The sequence below is a fragment of the Photinus pyralis genome, unplaced genomic scaffold, assembly GCF_008802855.1.
Source record: "Photinus pyralis isolate 1611_PpyrPB1 unplaced genomic scaffold, Ppyr1.3 Ppyr1.4_LG3a, whole genome shotgun sequence".
In the NCBI taxonomy this organism is placed as follows: domain Eukaryota; kingdom Metazoa; phylum Arthropoda; class Insecta; order Coleoptera; family Lampyridae; genus Photinus; species Photinus pyralis.
Genome location: NW_022170509.1, coordinates 5747375 through 5770822, shown reverse-complemented (window position 1 = coordinate 5770822; position 23448 = coordinate 5747375). Strand labels below are relative to the sequence as shown.

General features: G+C 38.5%; 1 protein-coding gene across 10 annotated transcripts in view; it reads right to left on the bottom strand.

Moving 5' to 3' along the window:
• Positions 1-791: 791 nt before the first annotated feature.
• Positions 792-23448, bottom strand: part of LOC116165303 (agrin-like) — a 150262-nt gene continuing 127605 nt past the window's right edge. For 7 of the 10 annotated variants that reach the window (XM_031479607.1, XM_031479610.1, XM_031479612.1 and 4 more), the window contains 23 exons: positions 15125-15334; positions 12874-13095; positions 12131-12775; positions 11999-12084; positions 7566-7683; positions 7284-7517; positions 6841-7182; positions 5729-5881; positions 5418-5681; positions 5221-5367; positions 5043-5173; positions 4883-4991; positions 4574-4831; positions 3789-4527; positions 3374-3741; positions 3075-3318; positions 2859-3023; positions 2531-2811; positions 2405-2477; positions 2122-2289; positions 1865-2047; positions 1666-1820; positions 792-1615 (listed from right to left, as the gene is read on the bottom strand). In XM_031479607.1, coding sequence (XP_031335467.1) covers positions 1458-1615; positions 1666-1820; positions 1865-2047; positions 2122-2289; positions 2405-2477; positions 2531-2811; positions 2859-3023; positions 3075-3318; positions 3374-3741; positions 3789-4527; positions 4574-4831; positions 4883-4991; positions 5043-5173; positions 5221-5367; positions 5418-5681; positions 5729-5881; positions 6841-7182; positions 7284-7517; positions 7566-7683; positions 11999-12084; positions 12131-12775; positions 12874-13095; positions 15125-15334 — 5453 coding nt within the window. In that variant the 3' untranslated portion in view covers positions 792-1457. The remainder of the gene's footprint in view (positions 1616-1665; positions 1821-1864; positions 2048-2121; positions 2290-2404; positions 2478-2530; positions 2812-2858; positions 3024-3074; positions 3319-3373; positions 3742-3788; positions 4528-4573; positions 4832-4882; positions 4992-5042; positions 5174-5220; positions 5368-5417; positions 5682-5728; positions 5882-6840; positions 7183-7283; positions 7518-7565; positions 7684-11998; positions 12085-12130; positions 12776-12873; positions 13096-15124; positions 15335-23448) is intronic. The other 3 variants (XM_031479608.1, XM_031479611.1, XM_031479613.1) reach the window with 3 other exon arrangements.

Below are 23448 nucleotides of genomic sequence, written 5' to 3'. Positions count from 1 at the left end.
CTTACCAGCAACGAATATCCTGTTAATGGTACCATAACAATGAAATCGACCCAGGAAAATTATTGAGGAGACTGACACAAGGATCTATTCTCATAATTCCATGATAATGGAAATTGAGGGCTACATTAAGTGAAAAAATGAATTTCTGTAGAACTTTGTTTTCTTAATGCATTCCCCATGTATAGAGAAGAGTTGTCTGGAATGAGGTTCATTTTCAGTCATATTAATTAGGGCTATTTGGTTACAATTCTAATGAGGAATGAGTCAGTTCAGTATCGTGGAAACCGGAATATTAGCAGATCGGAAATAAAGTGCGGAAATCCATCCTCATTTTACTGAAACGCACTGGCAACTTTAATATTAGTAGATGATATTCGACGACGCCAGCCATGTTTGTTGACGGACAATGTCCAGTGTACCTGTACAAACTTGATTGATAGACACACCCAATAGGAGAACAGGGGGATCTTAACCATATTTACCTTGGGCGTGAGAATAACATACAACTTAAAGAATTACCAACCAATATCATTATCGTATTAGGTGCAAATAATAAACTGATCTACGATGCGTTGATAGAAGCTTAAATTACAATCGAAATAATAAATGTTAATTACTCAGCGCCTGGCACAAGGGCATCGATGTGGGGCTAAAAATCGGTTGATATACCTACCTATGTTTTTCATTGTACTATGTACGTTTTGTATGTCTCGCAGAAAGTAGTTAATACTGAAACGTACTACAGGATCCACTTACAGTAGCTGAAAACTGTCACAAAACAAAAAGTGGAATATGTGTGAAAGAAAAATATATTGACTAATTTATTACACACAATGCATTCTAAAACAAGATGACTCTATTTTTGAATAGTTTGTTTAACGATTGTTATTTGCGTTGCTGTATGTTCATGGCAATAAAGTAATGATTAACTTAACTATATAATACCTCTATCGTTATCATATGTACACTAGATATCTCAACAACTGTATTCAAAGGTACAACTAATACTTGTATATACATATAGTTACAACATTAATACAATTTGTTCAAATAGAGAGATTTGTAAGTGTTAGGAACAGAAGCAATAGGGAAAAGATATGTAAAAGATATGATACAATAATATTACATTGTCAGACTATAAATTGAAGGCAGTTGTAGCGATTCATTGTCATAGTAATGTTCGTAAAACGATATGATTACTAACATTTTGGAAGATTAGAAATTACCAAAAATAAATGTTCAATGTTTTTGAGTGGTACTCTGTAGGTAATACACAAGGCGTTACAAAAAGGATTTTTTAATTAACTAATCTAAAAATGGAATCTAAGTTGTTATCCTCATGGCAATAGTAACATGTTCAATCATAATGTCGCATGTTGCTATTGTCAGAATGGGGAAATGTAGGAATTCAGTCTTATATCGTTAAAGTAACTGGAACAGTGACCTTGATACCGTGTTTAATTCAATATTTCGTTCTCGTGGCAAAATGTAATTGTATGCTCGTTGTGTCGTAACATATTAAGGGCTTTTGCGTTCACAGTAATATACTTTATGCAACCGACGAAACCTTTGTAATAGGATGACGGCAAACCTGGAGGCCCTGAAAGTAATCCACCTACCAATGAAAGATTAGTAACTTATACGCATGGTGTTAAAATTTGTTACCTATCCATAGTTTGGAATTAGTATTCAATGATATGGCGCCATTATAGGAAATACCTTTAGTTGGTGCTTCTCCATCAACTGAAATAAAACCCATTTTCTTTCTCCTTCTCACCTCTAAAGTATGCCATTCACCGTCGTTGATCCTCGTTTTGGCTCTAAGCAACTTGTAAGTAAGGAAATAAATCGTTATGTACTTTACCTTATTGCCCAAAATACGTTTTGCTTTCCCAAATTGTAACTCATCTCAGGATAACCATCAACTATAGCAACAGTGAAATAATCTTCGGTTATGCTGCGACTTTTACTCCTCCAAAGTAACAATCCATCAGATACTGAAGTGCGTAGTCTAAACTCGTATCGATTTCCTCGCTCACCTTTCCTCCTGAAAAAGACACTGCTGCATTTCCTCTACGTCGGGATCGGTCTTTGAAAGTAGCATAGTGTTCTCATGCATACCCAATAAAGTCATAGAAATTATCGTCTAAGTCATAATCCTCACTGCCCTCATCGTAATCGATGTCTAAGCCATAGTGATCGGTTTCGTCTTCTGGTAGCACACCGTCGTCGAAGTAATAATGGTTTGGGCCATAGTTAACTTCCTTAACATTATGACTTATATTCTCGCTAAAGTTAGTAACAGTTAGTACATTAGAAAGAAGTCTTGCCGTGTTATTGTCTGGTTAGAACTACACTACACAGGCTGCATTTAATGGTTTTCTAGTGCAATGGTGTTACTTACTTTCTGTAGCCTCTGTTACGGTACTGCAAGAACGTGGAACCATTAAACTTAACGGAAGACCTTTCATCACGTGCTAAAATTGAATGGCGACCAAATTACATGCCGGAACTGCAAATGCCAACTTACAAATTTCGCAGTATCTTCCCTCAAATTTGGAATTGCACTGACAAAGATATTTATTTAGATATGGTACACACAACCCATTATTTAAACAAGGATTTTTAGTAACAGGACACGGCGATCCAGTGTAGACATCAATGTTATCGGCACACACTGATGTATTGGTGGAATGGCAGTTTGGCAATTTACCTGATATTGGAAGCGTTTCGCCGTTGATTATTAATTTTTGAATTGCTCCTCTAAAACCCTTTATAATTCCCGATAGTTTGTGTACCTCTTTCCAGTACCTGGAACATCAATAAAAGGAAGAGTTAATTTAAAAATTGTAACTTACTTGAGCGACCCTATGTAAAAAGGCAGATTTAAATTTAACTCCGTGAGTGGTGAACCTGAGTAGCCACGGACAACTGTGGAGTTATCGAAGTGTAACAACCCTTCGCGACCGTTTCGAGAAATTCGTGCCCAGTGCCACTTTCCAATTTCAATTTTTCTATCGGATCTATAACATTTAGGATTACTAACGACGAAATAAATCATAGTAAATATTTACGTAATATTTGCGACTCCACTTCCTAAATTAAATCTAAACTGTAAATATCCCTTTACCAAGTTTAAAGATATAAAATCTCCATGGCCGTTTCTTAACTGGCCACTATACAACAACATTCCCGATTCGAAAGTGCTTAAAAAGAAGACTTCCATAGAAAATGTTTTACTGATTCCTTCCAATTTTGGAAATACTATGTAACTCGAACCGTTAAACTGGGGAATAGACAAATTTATGCTTGTGTCCACTAAAATGACAATCATTTGTGGTTTAGTCAATCAAGCGAGCGGTTTTTCACCAACCTAAGTCGCAGTTGTTTCCTTTGAGGCCAGTTGGGCACTTGCAATCATAACCTCCACTTTGTAAGACGCTACACGTCGAACCCCCTTTGCACGGATTCGATAAGCATGCGTCGACCATGTTTTCGCAAAAATTTCCTATGTATGGTGGTTTACAGTCGCAGCGGTATTGAATAGAATCCAGCGCAGAGCAAATCCCGCCATTTAAACAGGGAAGGCTCGAGCAAGGATTTTGTCCGCATTCTAGTACACCTTGGACATTTAAAACTAGTTCATCTTTGCTGTCCTGTAATTCTACTATTCTTCTTCCTATCTTTAATTTCCTAATGCACCCTTGAAATCCTTGATCGGTCCCAATATTTTCGTATACTCTACATTTGGTGGTAATAAAAATTACAAATATGAGACGAAAGCTCACCTTGTGTAGTTAGTAGGGACGTATCCTACAAAAGCGTCTTCTAAAAGATCTAAAGCTCGCAAGGAGCCTTTAGATTGGCCCACTACATCTTCTCCATCATCAAGTCTAAGCATTCCGTCACGGTGATACCTTTTAATCACAGCTTTATGAAACTTTTTGAGTTCTAATTTCTCTACAGATGTAATAATGACTGCACCATTTCCTAAATTATACCTAAATTCGAGATATCCATCTATAACGGCCAAGGATATAAAATCGCCTATTCCTTTTGGCGTTTGTTGATTGTAGAGTATTACGCCATTGTTGGAATATGTTTTAAACTCTATCTCAATACTAAGCTTATGGTATGCTTTTAAGGGTTTTAACCGAACAGAAGATCGTCCTCCGAATGCCGCAACTTCGAAACTTGTTTCTGTAGTTCCACTTTCGCAAAGTAACCCCGTCAAGTTATCGGGACAAATACAAGCAAACATGGAATCTGGAAGATCTACGCATGTGCTGCTATGGTGACAGGGAGAAGAACTACAAGCGCTATATTCTTCGGTTGTGCTCGGTTCTTCGATACATTTCTGGCGATCTGAAGATTCTGAGTAACCCGTCATGCACGAACAAGCACCTTTCACACAATCGCTGTACATAATTAAGCAATCAGAATGTTCAGAGCACAGATCTCCTAACAGTGCAGTTACTACTCTGACAGTTGCTGGCGTGGGCCTATAAGCTGCTGCATAATTTTCACCTGCGTGTCCCAAAATGAAAATTTTGTTTTCATATACCCCACTTACCGCGTGTATTGTGAATTTTCTCTGAAAAGAATGGCTCGTTTTCGACTAGTAGTCGGTTGTCGGAATCTGAGCTTGTAGAATATGGTAAACCCTTTGACGCCCATAGAGGCGATCCACTCCTTTCGTAGTAATACCTCAGATCAGAAACCAAGAGGTGCCGAGTAGACTTTGAAAGGGGAGAGTTCGATTCATCGGGTTGTGTGAATTGCAAAGGGGTATAACGTTGAATTGGCCAGTCCGTTCCAGGGAGCATATGTTCTGTTATGTGATTGAATGCCTAAGATTTTTACGATGTGGTTAACTTCTTACCTTTACAGGATCCGAATGCTTGAATTACGATATCCTTTTGCAGTCGACAAGCTACTAAATGAAGTTGGCATGCAGATCTGTAAGTTTGACCATCGCTACCGCAAACAATCTAAGATTAGGGTGCATTAGAAGGGGAAGGTCTGAACTAAGGTGTTACTACCTTGGTGTTAAGCTCTTTTTCGCACTTATCTTGGCAATCGCACAGTGCATGGTTGCCCCGTTCCACGCATATGGCCCCAAAATGACACATTAATCCTTTACACGTGGTTGGTGGTAGAGTTGTCACATCAGCTGTTGCAAGAAATAGTTAGCAATTACCTTATTTTAGCTAATTATACCTGATACGCATCCGTTTGGTCCTAAAATCTTGTTATGGCTATTACAAACGGTACACTTTTGGCCTTGTATACCTGGCTTGCAAACACAGCGTCCTGTCATTTGCTCACAGTCCTCTCGCACCGATCCAAATGAAGAACAACCGCACGCTGTAACAATATAATCACCATCGTGTTGTGGTATATTATGATCAGCTTACGAATACAACCCAAATGTCCCACAGATATTTTAGGCAGTCCCCAGTAGCCAGGTAAACATCTATCGCACTTAGTGCCCCCAACGCCTGGTCTACAAGCACACTGCAAAGTGTCCGGGTCGCAAATATGCGAGTAGGATCCCAGTTTATTACATCCACACAGGGAGGGACAACCGGCAAAATTGACACCCTGGGCGGGAGTTTTCCCATCCGGACAACAACCGTGCCAGCTATCCTCGCAACCTTTCCCTTGAATAACGCTTTGATCTAAATTACACAGTTTTACATTTTGTTACTTGGAACCTTTCGTTTACCCTTGTGACAGCAACGAGAAAACCTTGTTGTTTGATGGCAATAGCTACCCGATGGACAATCCTTTCTATTCGGATCATTTCCACAATCCAATTCTTCACCAGTTAGCAGATCTACTAGTGGTTTGTCGCCATTACACGGTTTCACTTCCATGCCTACAGAAAACAGGTTACTGAAAATGTTCAAATCATCAATGGACGATTACAAAAAAGTAATGGGAGCTAAAAATGACATTTAATAGAATGCGCAATTGGGGCAATCTGAGAAACTGCCCGAATACCGAGTTAAACCTGTAACGTTCTGGCACCGTTACATCCAAATTTGGACTGGAATAATACATGATGTTGTTGGGCCAATTCGATTTTTCTTAAATACGTCACTTGAAAAGTCAAAAGTGTTCGTACAGTACCAGAACGCATAAATCAGTAACACTGGAAGCGAGGGAGGGAAGCAGAATGCTGTCTCCTTAAACAGGCTGGCTAATTTTGGGGATATTGCATTCTTTCTTTGTTGTCTTTGTGTTATGTATCTTATTTAATAAGATAAGGTTCTTTATCTATGTATACGTACTACCACCACAAAGGGCACAGTAAACAAATAACGGCAAAACATACCTACGCAAGTTGGTTCGATAGAAATACATAAGTATATACTTCTCACAAGGATACTGCACTTTTAAAAAATGTGGTAGTAATTTCGAGGATAGTGAACCTGCTTTTCATGACACACCTGGAATGGGGTGTGTAGCTCGTTTTCTTCTAATCTATGCAATGCCAAAAGTTCACAGTGCTTTTTTAGCGAATTTTTTAAAATTTATTTGTAAATTTCAAACTGACAAAGAACACGGTAGCCCCCAACAAGGTCTTACTGATGGTGGGGTCAAAGCTGGCTAATAGAATACTGATCTACCACACAAAAATGCGATTAAGTCTCTTCGATTTCACACGAGGACTTGATAACTTTTGGCATCTCGACTATTTATGGACCAAATTGCATGAAATTCAAACTTGGCATAGCCAGTTATCGCGTTGAGACCAGATTACAAAAATGGTAAAGTGCGTTGTATATACAAGCAACAAAATAAAAAATCATGCTTAGTTAGTAAGGGATTGACCTTGACAGAGATCGAGCGGGCGTAAGCGCAACTCTTCTTGCCTTTGACACGCTTCCATCTTCATTGCGCATAGAGAGGGGTAGGTGCGTAAGTCGGACCCGCAAACGGCTTGCGCAGGTGAGGTTGTGGATGTGGCACAGTTAAACTGGCATACGCACCGTGGAAAGTTGTCGGGACCCAATTCGCAAGTTGCTTCAAAATCGCAGTGGATGTCGAGGCACTCTTCTCGCTCTGCAGCATTTAATTCCAGTTCTGTCAAACTGAAAGGATTTTCAGGAGTGGCCACGGTTGCATCTGCAGCCGTTTCTGAGTTAACGAGGACCACGGACGGGAATAGAGTTGCTGGAGAGGATGTTATTACGTTGTTAATGACATTCATTAGTCGGTTGCTTAGCAAAGGGATTGGTATTAAAAGTACAAAATAAGCTAATGTTAGTACTTACTAAGAGCTCCAGTAACGGGAAATCTCTCGCTGCAATTTCCATAAAATAAGACACTAATGGGAGGCGTGCTAGGATTTAAACATATCGATTTTTCAAATTCACATTCATTTGCGTATGTAATCATATTTGACGCGCAAATGGGCTCTTCCTTAGAATCCTGGCAGTCGATTGGGCAGATACATTTACCATCGTGGCATTTCGCCCCATTCTTGCATTCGACAGATTTACAGAGGTCTAAAAAGTTTGTCACTTAGATATTTTCAATCTAAAAGTGCTATGTACCGCAATCTCCTTTATATGCGACTATAATATATTGGTTTAGCTTGCAGGACGAGATTTGAAGTTCACATTCACTTTTGTACGTAACACCATCTGTACCGCAGACCACTCCTTCTATAAGCTGAAAAAGAGAAAATGCTCTGCGTAAAATAAATACAGTGAGACCCCCGCCCCTTGACAAAAAGATCAAGCTAGATGGAACTATGGATATTTTATAAGTAGTCTTTAGAAAATAAAGTAACGGGTTTTCAGAGGTGTTATTTTGAATAGCCCGCTATTTCGATAGATGTCAATTTGAAGCTGTCATTTTTTGACATTAGACAAGTAGAAACTACGCCATTAATAAAAATGGAACGATACACGCTTCAACACCAACACAAACAACGAAACCATTGATCTTTTACGGGAAAAGTTTCCGGGCCGTGTTTTCTCTCGAAGAGGTGATCACAATTGGCCACCGACATCTTGTGATATGACACCTTGCGACTTCCTCCTTTGGGGCCACGTGAAAGACAAGGTCTACGCCAACAGCCCAGCATCGATTCAAGACCTCAAAGATGGAATTCGTGAGGCTATCGAGGACATAGGACAGCCACTTTGCCATATGGTTATGGAAAATTTCATGAAAAGGATATGGTCCTGTAGGCGTGGTCATGTAGCTGATGTTGTTTTCCATTATTAACGGCATACCTTCCTCTTTATAATGTAATAAATATCCGATCATTTATCTTAAAAAATTGCATTTTCCTTTGAATATCAAAATAACCTCTTATTGGAAAACCCGTTATAATGAGGTTGGATTCTGCAATTAGGGTGCCAGTGCTCGATGACTATGTCGGTCTTGGCTCACATGTAATTGAACAATGAGAAATATGTTCATAGCGAACTATTCATACGCTACAAATTTATAATGTAAGATGTAACACAAAATAGAGTAAAACGATTTTTACATTTAAAGCCCTAAGTGGTTAAGAATAAAAATTGCATACATCGCCTTTGGACGTTTCCCCTGCAAATTCACACCTGCCGGTTGTTAGAAAATACTTTCCGGTTCGATGTCGTAGTGTTGGTAGTGTAACAGCTGCTAATGAAGTTTATTATTTGTTCATTTTCATGCTCCAACAATTAAAACTTTTGCAAGACAAATGGGACAAGTGCCACGAACAAACGTAAATAAACCCTTTTAATACGTTGGATGACTTATTAGCGGAGCGGCTAAGTCTAAATCGAAGGTGCACAATTCATTCAAATAGTAATTTGGATGAGAAAAAACTAGGAGTTTCTCATTGTTTGTCATTTCCTGGTGCTGAATACCAATTTCCACGTTTCTACTTCGAAACGACACGGAAAATTGTGAAAAACTATGAAATGTTGGCGTTTTATTGCGGTTTTCCTCACAATTCGTAAATCATGCCTTAATAAAAAGAAAGATGTACGAAATTTCCTGTATATTAAGACCTTTGAGGTTTTTATCATGTGCAAAATGGAGGCACTACAGCCCAATTTTACTACAAATCGAGCAGAGTATTTTGACTTTATAACTAAAAATAAAATTTATTTGAAAATTATAAATTGCTATTACAAAACGATCGTTTAAGATTATACTCATTATTTTAATTATTTATTGTTTCTTGGAAAGTGTATTATCCCTTCCTCCAGTCGAATATTCAGTTTGTAATCAACGGGGATGATTTGACGTAGGTACTCTTGTGAGAAAATGCGGAAAACTGTTTCCTCGTGGTCTACTAGGTGATGTAAATAACTGTTATTACTATTAACATTAAAACGCTAGTTGGAACCTGGATAACAATAATTCTAAAGGGCCAGGTTTTGGTTGAAGGTCGTATGTTGTTCCTTGCATTTCGGTGGAATCTCAAATAAATTAATAAATCATTTACTCACTCTTCTGTATCACAGTTTAATAAAACCGAGCCTCGACTTCGTCGGCGTAATCGCTACTTAATCTACTTTGTTCCTTCGTTTTGATCAGGTATAGTACTTTATCTGAGCGTAATCAGTAATCACATCATTTCCACAGTTGAAAACGCTTTGAAAGCTCTGAAACGCATGCGCTAATTTAAAATCGTCGCTAGAATTTTTCCCCTTGGGCCTTGGGAATTATTAAAAAAAACGTAAAATTTGAAATTAAGTTCTTTGTACTTATAATTTTTGATTAAAATGATCAATAGAGTCGAAAAAACGGACCTTTTAAAGCCGGCCTGCCTCACGGTGGCGGACATTACAGTCGCACAGATGTGCGGTGTTTCACAGGGTTATGTACTCGGTTCTATCCTGTGGAATACCTTCTAAGGCAGAGGTTGGAGCTAGGTCGTGAAGTAGGTAGAAGCTACCAAGTGTAGCGTGATTACGATTCTGGTCTGGGGGTAAAATACTTTAAACTTTAAATAATACAAATATGCTGATGAATTGTTCGTTGAATGTTTAAAAGGAAACTATTTTGAATATATTAAGAATTATTAACTGTCATTTATTTACGTTTTTGCATTAATTACCAAGCGCTGAGTTAGATTTGTTATACATATTTATTGTTATATTTATATATAAAGTGGTTTTTTATTGTCTTGTTATAGTATTGTTCTCTATATGGCTTATAATATCAATTCTTTGGTTGTTTCTTGTCGCCTTTGCTGGTTTCCAGCTTTGCGAGAAGGGTTTTTGCTTTCCACAACCTGAAACGCAGGCCATCGTGGATTTCCCTGAGCCTCGACTTCCTCGGCGTAATCGCTACTTCATCTACTTTGTTCCTTCGTTTTGATCAGGTATGGCACTTTATCTGAGCGTAATCAGTAATCACATCATTTCCACAGTTGAAAACGCTTTGGAAGCTCTGAAACGCATGCGCTAAATTAAAATCGTCGCTAGAATTTTTCCCCTTGGGCCTTTGGAATTATTAAAAAAACGTAAAATTTGAAATTAAATTCTTTGCACTTATAATTTTTGATTAAAATGATTAATAGAGTCGAAAAACGGACCTTTTAAAGCCGGCCTGCCTTACGGTGGCGGACGTTACAGTCGCACAGATGTGCGGTGTTCCACAGGGTTACGTACTTCGTTCTATCCTGCGGAATACCTTCTAAGGCAGAGGTTGGAGCTAGGTCGTGAAGAAGGTAGAAGCTACCAAGTGTAGCGTGATTATGGTCGGGGGGTAAAAGGGAGAAACAAATGAGACTTCTCAACTCGTATTTCTTCTCTTCTCCTTTTGACTTGTTGACTGTTGGCCATGTGGGGTTGCACATCGTTCATTTTACGTACTATTTAACTTAATTTATCTTTATATCTTTTATCTTTATACTTTATTTATCATACTGCTTAGGAGCTTGGTTTTAGGTCGCAGGCTTCGTTTTGGGTGGTAGGATTCGTTTTAGGTGGCAGGATCGCCATGTGGGGTTGGGATTATTTAGTAATAAATGAAGGCATTTGGGGAAAACTTCACTGGTTCGATGCAAGTTTTACACTCCTCTTTAGCAATCGTCGTCAACCGCGATGTCCTGTCAAGTTAATGTCTGCGAGTTTGCCAACCTTGCTACTTACTTGTCTACATTGCTGTAATAGCCAATTTCATTACATATCGGCGGATATGATGATAAATGTCGAAAACAGCCACTTAGGAAAAAAGTAATCTCTGAACGACGAATGGTTTTTAAACTCGGGCTCTGGGAGCATTATCCCCACTGCAGATGAAAGCGGGGCTGTTCATTATAGATTTTCTCATTTCTGATAAAAGAAGTAATGTATGCACGTCATCGGTATTACTATTACTTTTGAAACAATTCATTTGCACCCCGTAAAATCCACATTTGTTGGTGCTTGTAGGTGAATTTACATTCATTGATGCAGTTAACACTTTATAAATTACTATTTCACATTTATCCCATGTCTTGGGCGAAGAAGTGTGTGCAAAAGATGTACTCATCTATCGTGTTCGAAGGATAAAGTATTAGCGCAACAAATCAATAATCAGCGTAGACTGTAAATGGTTCTAACACTTCGTAATTTTCAATATCAAGCAAAGACTATATGAATTATTATAATTTGTGAAGGCACCTACCTTTTTGTGCGCTCTGTTGTCATTGTGAGCCGCTGATTGTATGGACACATTACACGTGCCATTTTTGATATAAGGTCTCCGACGAAAGACTGAAAAATAATTTTGACACTTTCGCCTTTGGGTACTACGCTCAGTGCCAACTAACATTAAAAAAAAATTTCTCTGCACCGAATTTCAACGCCAACATACGTCGATCGTTAGAGTAATCTATTTCAGTAGTTATTATTTACACAATAAACTATAAGTAGTTTTCAAATTATGGGCGAAAAACTGAAAAATGTAGTAGCAAGTGGAAATTGGTATCCAACGCCTTAACACTTTCAATCAAACGGTTAACACTACAAATTTAGACAGTTCTTCAACATACCTTGGATTCATTACAAGACTTGGGACAGATGCATCGGCTTTCGTTGTTACAAGTCGGATATTCGCATTTACCATGTTCGCATCGATCTGTAATTAGCTGCATTAGGGCCTAGAATAAAACATTTTAACTAACCGCAAGGCCCCCAATACAACAATTTAATCTCCTGACTAAGCTCGCATCCCTCCAACCGCAGCTTGCATTCATTTCCGTAAGTGACTCCGTTAGATCCACACACGGGATCAAACTCGGCGGAACACGTGGGACATTTACACGTTGCCATTCCCGAAATCTCGACACATCTTGCTCCAAATTTGCACACATTCTGAGTGCAAGGACTAAGTGCGCTACAGTGTCCTGTATGTGCAACCTCCGTGTGGGTTCTCGAAATGCACGACGATCGTTTCAACTCGCATTCGGAGGGATACGTTAAACCGTCTTTCGAACATACAGGTCGCATAATGGGTTCGCAAGCAGGAGGGCACTCACAACGAGCGATTCCATATTTATTTATTGCACAACCCTGCCCCAAACTACACCGTACGCTAGTGCATGGATTAACTCCCGAACTGCATTTTCCACGGTATATTATATGAAGCGATCTCCTCGTCCTGCAAGCCTCTTGCCTCAACACACACTCGTTAGAGTACGTTTTCCCATCAGAACCACAGACAGGATTAAACGCAAGGGCACAGGTTTCACCGCATCGGCACACAGGGTTCCTGTGTTGGTCCAACTGGCATACTTCCGGATCAGGACACTCAATTTCAGCACACGGATCTAAAGAACATTTCACCATACATTGATTTAGGTTTTCCATTTGAAAAATTGCAACAAGGTTTCGGGATAAATCAAAATTAAAAAACTTGTGTACGTACCACATTTTCCGTAGAATTTGACTGTAAGGTTCGTGTTAAGATTACATGACGCTATGTTCAATTCACAAGTGTTCTTGTAGTCAACACCATCAGACCCGCAAACAGGTTGCAAAGCGGAATGCTCTCCAACGCATTTTTGAGGACATTCGCACTCACGTTCGTCAGGGGAGAATTGGCATTGACCGTCGCTTGCGCAGCTCTTTTTACAGGGGTTGCTGAGTTCTGCAAACGTAATAATGAACTAGTGTGATGTTTACAAGGGGTGAGGCTGAATGTGATAATTGTTCAGGCAAACTTAATAACTGCGACTTTGCATTAAAAAAATTACTTCGAAGCAATGGTTCTACTACTTTCGTCGTGGTTCTCGGACTTGCATCAAGAGTTTGATCCGCGGCTCTACAAATTTTATCTGCCGGACATTTGCCCTTGGGGGCCTTGGTTGTCATTAATCATTATGTATAAGATACCATTTTCTGGTAGATTATGGCATTCGTTTTGTACTAGTAAGGTCCACATTATTTACCCACCGTATTATTGGTGAAAGGCGCCATGGGGAAAATCTTGGAACTTGCAATCTATTATTTATTTTGTTATAATATATTTCTGGATGTAAGGGTATGCTAGTAAACAAAATTGTCGAATTTGGGACGATACCAATCCACATGACAGCCAAGAGCCATACATAATGGCAACGATCGGTCTTTCAAATTGTGGTAGTACATATGGTAGCTGATACGCATCACACCACAATTATCAGTAAAATGCCAACAAAATCAACACGGCGTTTTCCTCAACGCTGTGCGAAAAATTATTCCCACCGTCGAACAGGACTTTATAAGGCGAAGCGCTAAATTAATGTTTGAATAAATAAAAAAAAATTACGGAAAATGTCACTTGCTGCTTTATGATGTGGTAGTCGAAGACGTTAACTCTATCTGAGATTTGGGGTAGCGCCGTAGCGGGCGATAGCGAATAAGAACAATACCGCACACTACTATTTTCGGTTCAGAGATTGAAGATCATATTACCAATAAGTAAAATAAGGTGTCAATGCACAACTCAAGAAATTATCCATTTTTGAATAAAATAATATGCATTCTGCAACACTGGCATTTATAAGACTCTGGTTTACCTGCCAGTAGAGAAATTCGAATATATAGATGTCAGTGCGAAGAATAAGTGTCTTCATATCTACGAGTACGTAATTTAATTCGTTTGCGAAACTGTTATATCCAAGAGATATGTTTCTCAATTACACTAATGACATATGTTTCGTAACCTTTAAACTTTTTCAACAATCGCAACTTTAACATTAGAGCACGGTCCTTGTTGCAAGTCGGATAATCCTACATTAGCGCTGAAGTTTCGAGTTTAATGTCCATTACTTGAAAAATGTGGAAATGACGTTAACTAACTACAAAATCAGAATGAACACACTCTGGTTGATTTATTGTTATTATTATTATAATAGTTTAGAACCATTTCACTGTATAACCACGAACAAATCGGACAACTCCAATCACACGATGAAAAACGTTTCCAAGTTTATCCCAAGAGTCTTCGGCGAGATAACACTCTCAAAATATGTGGCTTTTTCATTTCCCCCGAGACCCAACAGACTCAATTTTCAGACTCACACGTCCTTAACACTATAGTTATTACCTAGGACGATCTTATAAAAACATTATCTCGTTATAGTTTATAAGGCAATGCATGTGCTCAAGTCCAGATAAGTACGGCATTAGTTTTAATAACAATATCCTTTACGAAGGTAAATGACTGCAGCAGTATCATCCAATTTTCTTAGTTAATTGAGTTAATAAATAATTATTTGGAAATATTGTATCCAAAATTTAATTAACGTGCGAGTATTATGTAAAACCTGATTTCGAGTTAAGATAACTTTATAATCTAATCTTGTATTCACGACAAAGGCATAGATTTTGCTTTATGAAAACGTCTTGGACGGCTACCTACCATTTTTATTTGAAATTAAAATCTTGATCGTAATTATTTATAACGGAAAGGTATTTAAAATGCCAGAAATCCTGAAAGGCATTAATTAATGAAAAGACTCGTGAGATGGATTTTACGTGTGAACTTTGTTAAAGCGTCTAAAAGCTGTTTACAAATACGAGGAAATTTAGGCATATATATTTATTGTGACTCAGTAGCAGCTAACAAAAAATACAAGCACATAAAATGAACCAAGTCTGTGCCTTTGCCATTATATTAATTAATGAACACTTACCGCAAGCACCAGAATATTTTTGCCTGATATTTTGTCGATTTTGACATGCCGATGCTCTTAATTCGCATTGATTCAAATACGTCTTGTCATCGGTACCGCATACAGGGTCGCTGATTGGTTTACAGTACGTGGGACATTGACATAATGCTCTACCATCAGGACCAGTAACGCAATGGGCACCCCAAGCGCAGAATGTCTTCTCACATGGCTCTGAAACAAAATTGCATTTTCAGTTATTTAATTTTTTACATAAATATTCATTGCAACTACTTGCACACTTTTTTACCTGGGACCCTTGGGACCCAAAGACAAGTCTGTAATAGTTCTCCCTTTCAAAATAATTAAACTAATAAAAAAAACTAATACTTCCAAAAATAATATTTATTTTACTGAAAATTAAACATTGAGAAAATAATTTATTAACATTCTTCTATATACCGTTAAAACACATTTAAAAGTTTTATATAAAGATTCATTGATGACCCTGGATCAATCCTATGGCGCTCCACTAAACGACCATAAAGGTTTTCTGAGAAACGGGGACGCGGATAGAAGGAGACTGCCTGAATACCCATCTTTGATTAGTTAAAAGAAACAACTGGAGTCAAGAAGAGTTAGCAAAGCAGCTGATACGGGCAGAGTTACATGCAAATTCATCACGTTGGCGTCGGAATAAAAACGATCCAGAACCTTTTCTCAGGATTCTTAACATTTTTGTGATGCAGTTCAATTATTTTTGGGAATTTCAATAAGTTTGATTGTTAAATATTTACAGCATCGTTAATCTTTCACTTTCTCTTCTTGTTATTTAACTGTTGTATTTGCTATTTCAAATATTTAGTTAGCTATACATTTTCTGGGCGATCCTGGCAATATGCAAACTATTGTAATGTCAGTAATGTTGTCAAATTAAATTGTGTTGTTGTCCTTACCAACGCCTTTCCTGGGCTTCAGAGAGAGCGGGTTCTGCTTAACAAAAATGGCATGCTTGGCACCTTTGATGCGATTTACCGGCAGCTACAAGAGGATTCGATTGTTCTTTCGTGCAGTTCAGCCTGTCTATTTAAACGTCGGTATCGTTACGGTTTTTTATCGGGGTTTCGTAGCCATAAGGCATAGCCCACCATCTTTCTGGTCTCAGCGACCGTTCTTGAGGTGCGCCTCCGGCACCCAACGAAGGCGCTTAGTTAGACTACGATGCTTGATAGGGACATCCTCGGATGGTGACGACGACGGCCCATCTTTGTGTGCTCTCATTGACTCGCGCGCATATTGGACTCTTTGTTACCAAAGAACCAAATAAATTATGTTATGCATTTGTTTAAAATATAAACACCTAAGAAACTTCCATAAAACTAAACATATTAATGAATTACTAAAACTAACCAAAACCTTAACATTTTTGTGAGGCAGTTAAATTATTTTTTGGAATTTTAAAGAGTTTGATTGTTAAATATTTACAGCATTGTTAATCTTTCACGTTCCATTCTTGTTAATTAACTGTTCAAGGTGTATTTATTCTTTCGAATATTTAGTTAGCTATAGCCACTAGAGGGTTGGATTGTTATTTCGCACTTATAACCAGTTCTATCTATTGCTCGTCAGTATCGTTGCGGTTCTCTATCGCCTGATTTGGCATCGTAAACCTTTGACTTTCTATTCGTGTTAATTAATAAATGAATAAATAAATAAATATAAAGTATAAAAATAAATAAATAAAATAAATAAATGAATTTCAAATACTTAGTTAGCTTGATCCGATCTTTCACTTTCTATTCTTGCTAATTAATTGTTCAAAATGTATCTATTATTTCTAATATTAAGTTAGCTATAGACTATAGAGGGCTGGATTGTTCTTTCGCCCCTATAACCGGTTATATTTTTTTGGTTGCCATTGTCGTTGAGGTCCTCTATCGGGGTTTCGCCTGATTTGGTACTCACCAGGCATAGCTTACCATCTTTCGAGTTTCAACGACCGCACTTGATGTTGCGCCTCCGGTAGCGAATTTTGACGACGATGTCTGACTGGGACGCTCTGGTTATGGTGCCGACAATTGCCCATCGTCTCAACGGCCGTTGTGTGCTCTCATTGACTCGCAACCACATTGGACTCTTTGTTACTTGTTGCAAGACGGGCCATGAAAACGCTCAAAGCAAAAGCCGACGATTGGATGGTCGCAAACTTTCGTCGTATTCGTTTGGCCCGAACGTATCCACGGGTCTGACGGCATCGCGACGTCCTACCGACCGAGAAGTGCACACTAAATATATATTGTATTATATTCCAGAAGTATCTGGAATACAATCATATTTGGTGTTTAATAAAGTCGATCCAGGATCTTAATATTTTTGTGATGCGGTTGAATTGTTTTTAAGAATTTCAATAAGCTTGATTGTTAAATATTAACAGCATCGTTAATCTTTCACTTTCTATTCTTGTTATTTAACTGTTGTATTTGCTATTTCAAATATTTAGTTAGCTATACATTTTCTGGGAGATCCTGGCAATATGCAAACTATTGTAATGTCAGTAATGTTGTCAAATTAAATTGTGTTGTTGTCCTTACCAACACCTTTCCTGGGCTTCAGAGAGAGCGGGTTCTGCTTAACAAAAATGGCATGCTTGGCACCTTTGATGCGATTTACCGGCAGCTACTAGAGGATTCGATTGTTCTTTCGTGCAGTTCAGCCTGTCTATTTACACGTCGGTATCGTTACGGTTTTTTATCGGGGTTTCGTAGCCATCAGGCATAGCCCACCATCTTTCTGGTCTCAGCGACCGTTCTTGAGGTGCGCCTCCGGCACCCAACGAAGGTGCATAGTTAGACTACGATACTTGATAGGGACATCCTCGGATGGTGACGACGACGGCCCATCTTTGTGTGTTCTCATTGACTCGCGCGCATATTGGACTCTTTGTTACCAAAGAACCAAATAAATTATGTTATGCATTTGTTTAAAATATAAACACCTAAGAAACTTCCATAAAACTAAACATATTAATGAATTACTAAAACTAACCAAAACCTTAACATTTTTGTGAGGCAGTTAAATTATTTTTTGGAATTTTAATGAGTTTGATTGTTAAATATTTACAGCATTGTTAATCTTTCACTTTCCATTCTTGTTAATTAACTGAAGGTGTATTTATTCTTTCGAATATTTAGTTAGCTATAGCCACTAGAGGGTTGGATTGCTATTTCGCACTTATAACCAGTTCTATCTACGGCTCGTCAGTATCGTTGCGGTTCTCTATCGCCTGATTTGGCATCGTAAACCTTTGACTTTCTATTCGTGTTAATTAATAAATGAATAAATAAACAAATATAAAAATAAATAAATAAAATAAATAAAATAAATAAATGAATTTCAAATACTTAGTTAGCTTGGTCCGATCTTTCACTTTCTATTCTTGCTAATTAATTGTTCAAAATGTATCTATTATTTCTAATATTAAGTTAGCTATAGACTATAGAGGGCTGGATTGTTCTTTCGCCCCTATAACCGGTTATATTTTTTTGGTTGCCATTGTCGTTGAGGTCCTCTATCGGGGTTTCGCCTGATTTGGTACTCACCAGGCATAGCTTACCATCTTTCGAGTTTCAACGACCTCACTTGATGTTGCGCCTCCGGTAGCGAATTTTGACGACGATGTCCGACTGGGACGCTCTGGTTATGGTGCCGACAATGGCCCATCGTCTCAACGGCAGTTGTGTGCTCTCATTGACTCGCAACCACATTGGACTCTCTGTTACTTGTTGCAAGACGGGCCATGAAAACGCTCAAAGCAAAAGCCGACGATTGGATGGTCGCAAACTTTCGTCGTATGCGTTTGGCCCGAACGTATCCACGGGTCTGACGGAATCACGACGTCCTACCGGCCGAGAAGTGCACACCAAATATATATTGTATTATATTCCAGAAGTATCTGGAATACCATCATGTTTGGTGTTTAATAAAGTCGATCCAGAATCTTTCTCCAGGATCTTAATATTTTTGTGATGCGGTTGAATTATTTTTGAGAATTTCAATAAGTTTGATTGGTAAATATGTACAGCATCGTTAACCTTTGACTTTCTATTCGTGTTAATTAATTCTTCAAATATATCTGCTATTTCATATATTTCGTTAGCTATAAATAAATAAATAAATAAATGAATAAATACATAAATAAATTTCAGATATTGAGTTAGCTTGATCCGATCTGGGGGCAGCAACTAGAGGATTCGATTAATCTTTCGCCCCTATTTCCAGTTCTGCATATCTATTTTCAAGTCAGTATCGTTGTGGTCCCCCATAGGGGTTTCCCTAATTTGGTACTCACCAGGCATAGCTCACCATCTTTCGGGTCTCAACGATTGCGCTTGAGGTGCGCCTCCGCCACCGAGCTTTGGCGGCGATGGCTGACTGGAACGCTCTGGTTATGGTGTCGACAAGGGCCAATCCTCCCAAAGGCCGTTGTGTGCTCTCATTGACTCGCAACCACATTGCACTCTTTGTTACGTGTTTCAAGAGGGGCCATGAAAACGCCTAAAGCAAAAGCTGACGATTGGATGGTTGCAGAGATTCTTCGTCTGTGTTGTGCCCGAACCTATCCACGGGTCCGACGGCATCGCGACGTCCTACCGACCGAGAAGTGCACACGAAATATATATTGTATTATATTCCAGAAGTATCTGGAATACCATCATATTTGGTGTTTAAGAAAGTCGATCCAGAATCTTTCTCCAAGATCTTAATATTTATGTGATGCGGTTGAATTGTTTTTAAGAATTTCAATAAGTTTGATTGGTAAATGTGTACAGCATCGTAAACCTTTGACTTTCTATTCGTGTTAATTAATTCTTCAAATGAATCTGCTATTTCAAATATTTAGTTAGCTATAAATAAATAAATAAGTAAATATAAAAATAAATAAATAAAATAAATAAATAAATTTCAAATATTGAGTTAGCGTGATCCGATCTTGCGGCAGCTACTACAGGATTCGATTGTTCTTTCTCCCCTATACCCAGTTCTATCGATTTTCAACGTCAGTGTTCTTGGGGTTGCGCCTCCGGTAGCGAATTTTGACGACGATGTCTGACTGGGACGCTCTGGTTATGGTGCAGACAATGACCCATCCTCTCAACGGCCGTTGTGTCCTCTCATCGACTCGCAAGCATATTGAACTCTTTGTTACTTGTTGCAAGACGGGCCATGAAAACGCTCAAAGCAAAAGCCGACGATTGTATGGTTGCAGAGATTCTTCGTCTGTGTTGTGCCCGAACCTATCCACGGGTCCGACGGCATCGCGACGTCCTACCGACCGAGAAGTGCACACGAAATATATATTGTATTATATTCCAGAAGTATCTGGAATACCATCATATTTGGTGTTTAAGAAAGTCGATCCAGAATCTTTCTCCAAGATCTTAATATTTATGTGATGCGGTTGAATTGTTTTTAAGAATTTCAATAAGTTTGATTGGTAAATGTGTACAGCATCGTAAACCTTTGAGAAACATTGAGAAAATAATTTATTAACATTCTTCTATATATCGTTAAAACACATTTCAAAGTTTTATATAAAGATTCATTGATGACCCTGGTTCAATCCTATGGCGCTCCACTAAACGACCATAAAGGTTTTCTGAAAAACGGGGACGCGGATAGAAGGAGACTGCCTTAATACCCATCTTTGATTAGTTAAAAGAAATGAGGTAACAACTGGAGTCGAGAAGAGTTAGCAAAGCAGCTGATACGGGCAGAGTTACATGCAAATTCATCACGTTGGCGTCGGAATAAACACGATCCAGAACCTTTTCTCAGGATTCTTAACATTTTTGTGATGCAGTTCAATTATTTTTGGGAATTTCAATAAGTTTGATTGTTAAATATTAACAGCATCGTTAATCTTTCACTTTCTATTCTTGTTATTTAACTGTTGTATTTGCTATTTCAAATATTTAGTTAGCTATACATTTTCTGGGAGATCCTGGCAATATGCAAACTATTGTAATGTCAGTAATGTTGTCAAATTAAATTGTGTTGTTGTCCTTACCAACACCTTTCCTGGGCTTCAGAGAGAGCGGGTTCTGCTTAACAAAAATGGCATGCTTGGCACCTTTGATGCGATTTACCGGCAGCTACAAGAGGATTCGATTGTTCTTTCGTGCAGTTCAGCCTGTCTATTTACACGTCGGTATCGTTACGGTTTTTTATCGGGGTTTCGTAGCCATCAGGCATAGCCCACCATCTTTCTGGTCTCAGCGACCGTTCTTGAGGTGCGCCTCCGGCACCCAACGAAGGTGCATAGTTAGACTACGATACTTGATAGGGACATCCTCGGATGGTGACGACGACGGCCCATCTTTGTGTGTTCTCATTGACTCGCGCGCATATTGGACTCTTTGTTACCAAAGAACCAAATAAATTATGTTATGCATTTGTTTAAAATATAAACACCTAAGAAACTTCCATAAAACTAAACATATTAATGAATTACTAAAACTAACCAAAACCTTAACATTTTTGTGAGGCAGTTAAATTATTTTTTGGAATTTTAATGAGTTTGATTGTTAAATATTTACAGCATTGTTAATCTTTCACTTTCCATTCTTGTTAATTAACTGAAGGTGTATTTATTCTTTCGAATATTTAGTTAGCTATAGCCACTAGAGGGTTGGATTGCTATTTCGCACTTATAACCAGTTCTATCTACGGCTCGTCAGTATCGTTGCGGTTCTCTATCGCCTGATTTGGCATCGTAAACCTTTGACTTTCTATTCGTGTTAATTAATAAATGAATAAATAAACAAATATAAAAATAAATAAATAAAATAAATAAAATAAATAAATGAATTTCAAATACTTAGTTAGCTTGGTCCGATCTTTCACTTTCTATTCTTGCTAATTAATTGTTCAAAATGTATCTATTATTTCTAATATTAAGTTAGCTATAGACTATAGAGGGCTGGATTGTTCTTTCGCCCCTATAACCGGTTATATTTTTTTGGTTGCCATTGTCGTTGAGGTCCTCTATCGGGGTTTCGCCTGATTTGGTACTCACCAGGCATAGCTTACCATCTTTCGAGTTTCAACGACCTCACTTGATGTTGCGCCTCCGGTAGCGAATTTTGACGACGATGTCCGACTGGGACGCTCTGGTTATGGTGCCGACAATGGCCCATCGTCTCAACGGCAGTTGTGTGCTCTCATTGACTCGCAACCACATTGGACTCTCTGTTACTTGTTGCAAGACGGGCCATGAAAACGCTCAAAGCAAAAGCCGACGATTGGATGGTCGCAAACTTTCGTCGTATGCGTTTGGCCCGAACGTATCCACGGGTCTGACGGAATCACGACGTCCTACCGGCCGAGAAGTGCACACCAAATATATATTGTATTATATTCCAGAAGTATCTGGAATACCATCATATTTGGTGTTTAATAAAGTCGATCCAGAATCTTTCTCCAGGATCTTAATATTTTTGTGATGCGGTTGAATTGTTTTTAAGAATTTCAATAAGTTTGATTGGTAAATATGTACAGCATCGTTAACCTTTGACTTTCTATTCGTGTTATTAATTCTTCAAATCTATCTGCTGTGTCAAATATTTAGTTAACTATAAATAAAGAAATAAGTAAATATAAAAATAAATAAATGAATAAATAAATAAATAAATTTCCAATATTGTGTTAGTTTGATCCGATCTTGCGGCAGCTACTAGAGGATTCGATTGTTCTTTCTCCCCTATACCCAGTTCTATCGATTTTTAACGTCGGTGTTCTTGGGGTTTCGCCTAATTTGGTACTCACCAGGCATAGCTCACCATCTTTCGGGTCTCAACGATCGCGTTTGAGGTGCGTCTCCGCCACCGAGCTTTGGCGGCGATGGCTGACTGGGACGCTCTGGTTATGGTATCGACAAGGGCCAATCCTCCCAACGGCCGTTGTGTGCTCTCATTGACTCGCAACCACATTGTACTCTTTGTTACGTATTTCAAGAGGGGCCATGAAAACGCCTAAAGCAAAAGCTGACGATTGGATGGTTGCAGAGATTCTTCGTCTGTGTTTTGCCCGAACTTATCCACGGGTCCGACGGCATCGCGACGTCCTACCGACCGAGAAGTGCACACCAAATATATATTGTATTATATTCCAGAAGTATCTGGAATACCATCATATTTGGTGTTTAATAAAGTCGATCCAGAATCTTTCTCCAGGATCTTAATATTTTTGTGAGGCAGTTGAATTATTTTTGAGAATTGCAATAAGTTTGATTGGTAAATATCTACAGCATCGTTAACCTTTAACTACCTATTCGGGTCAATTAATTCTTC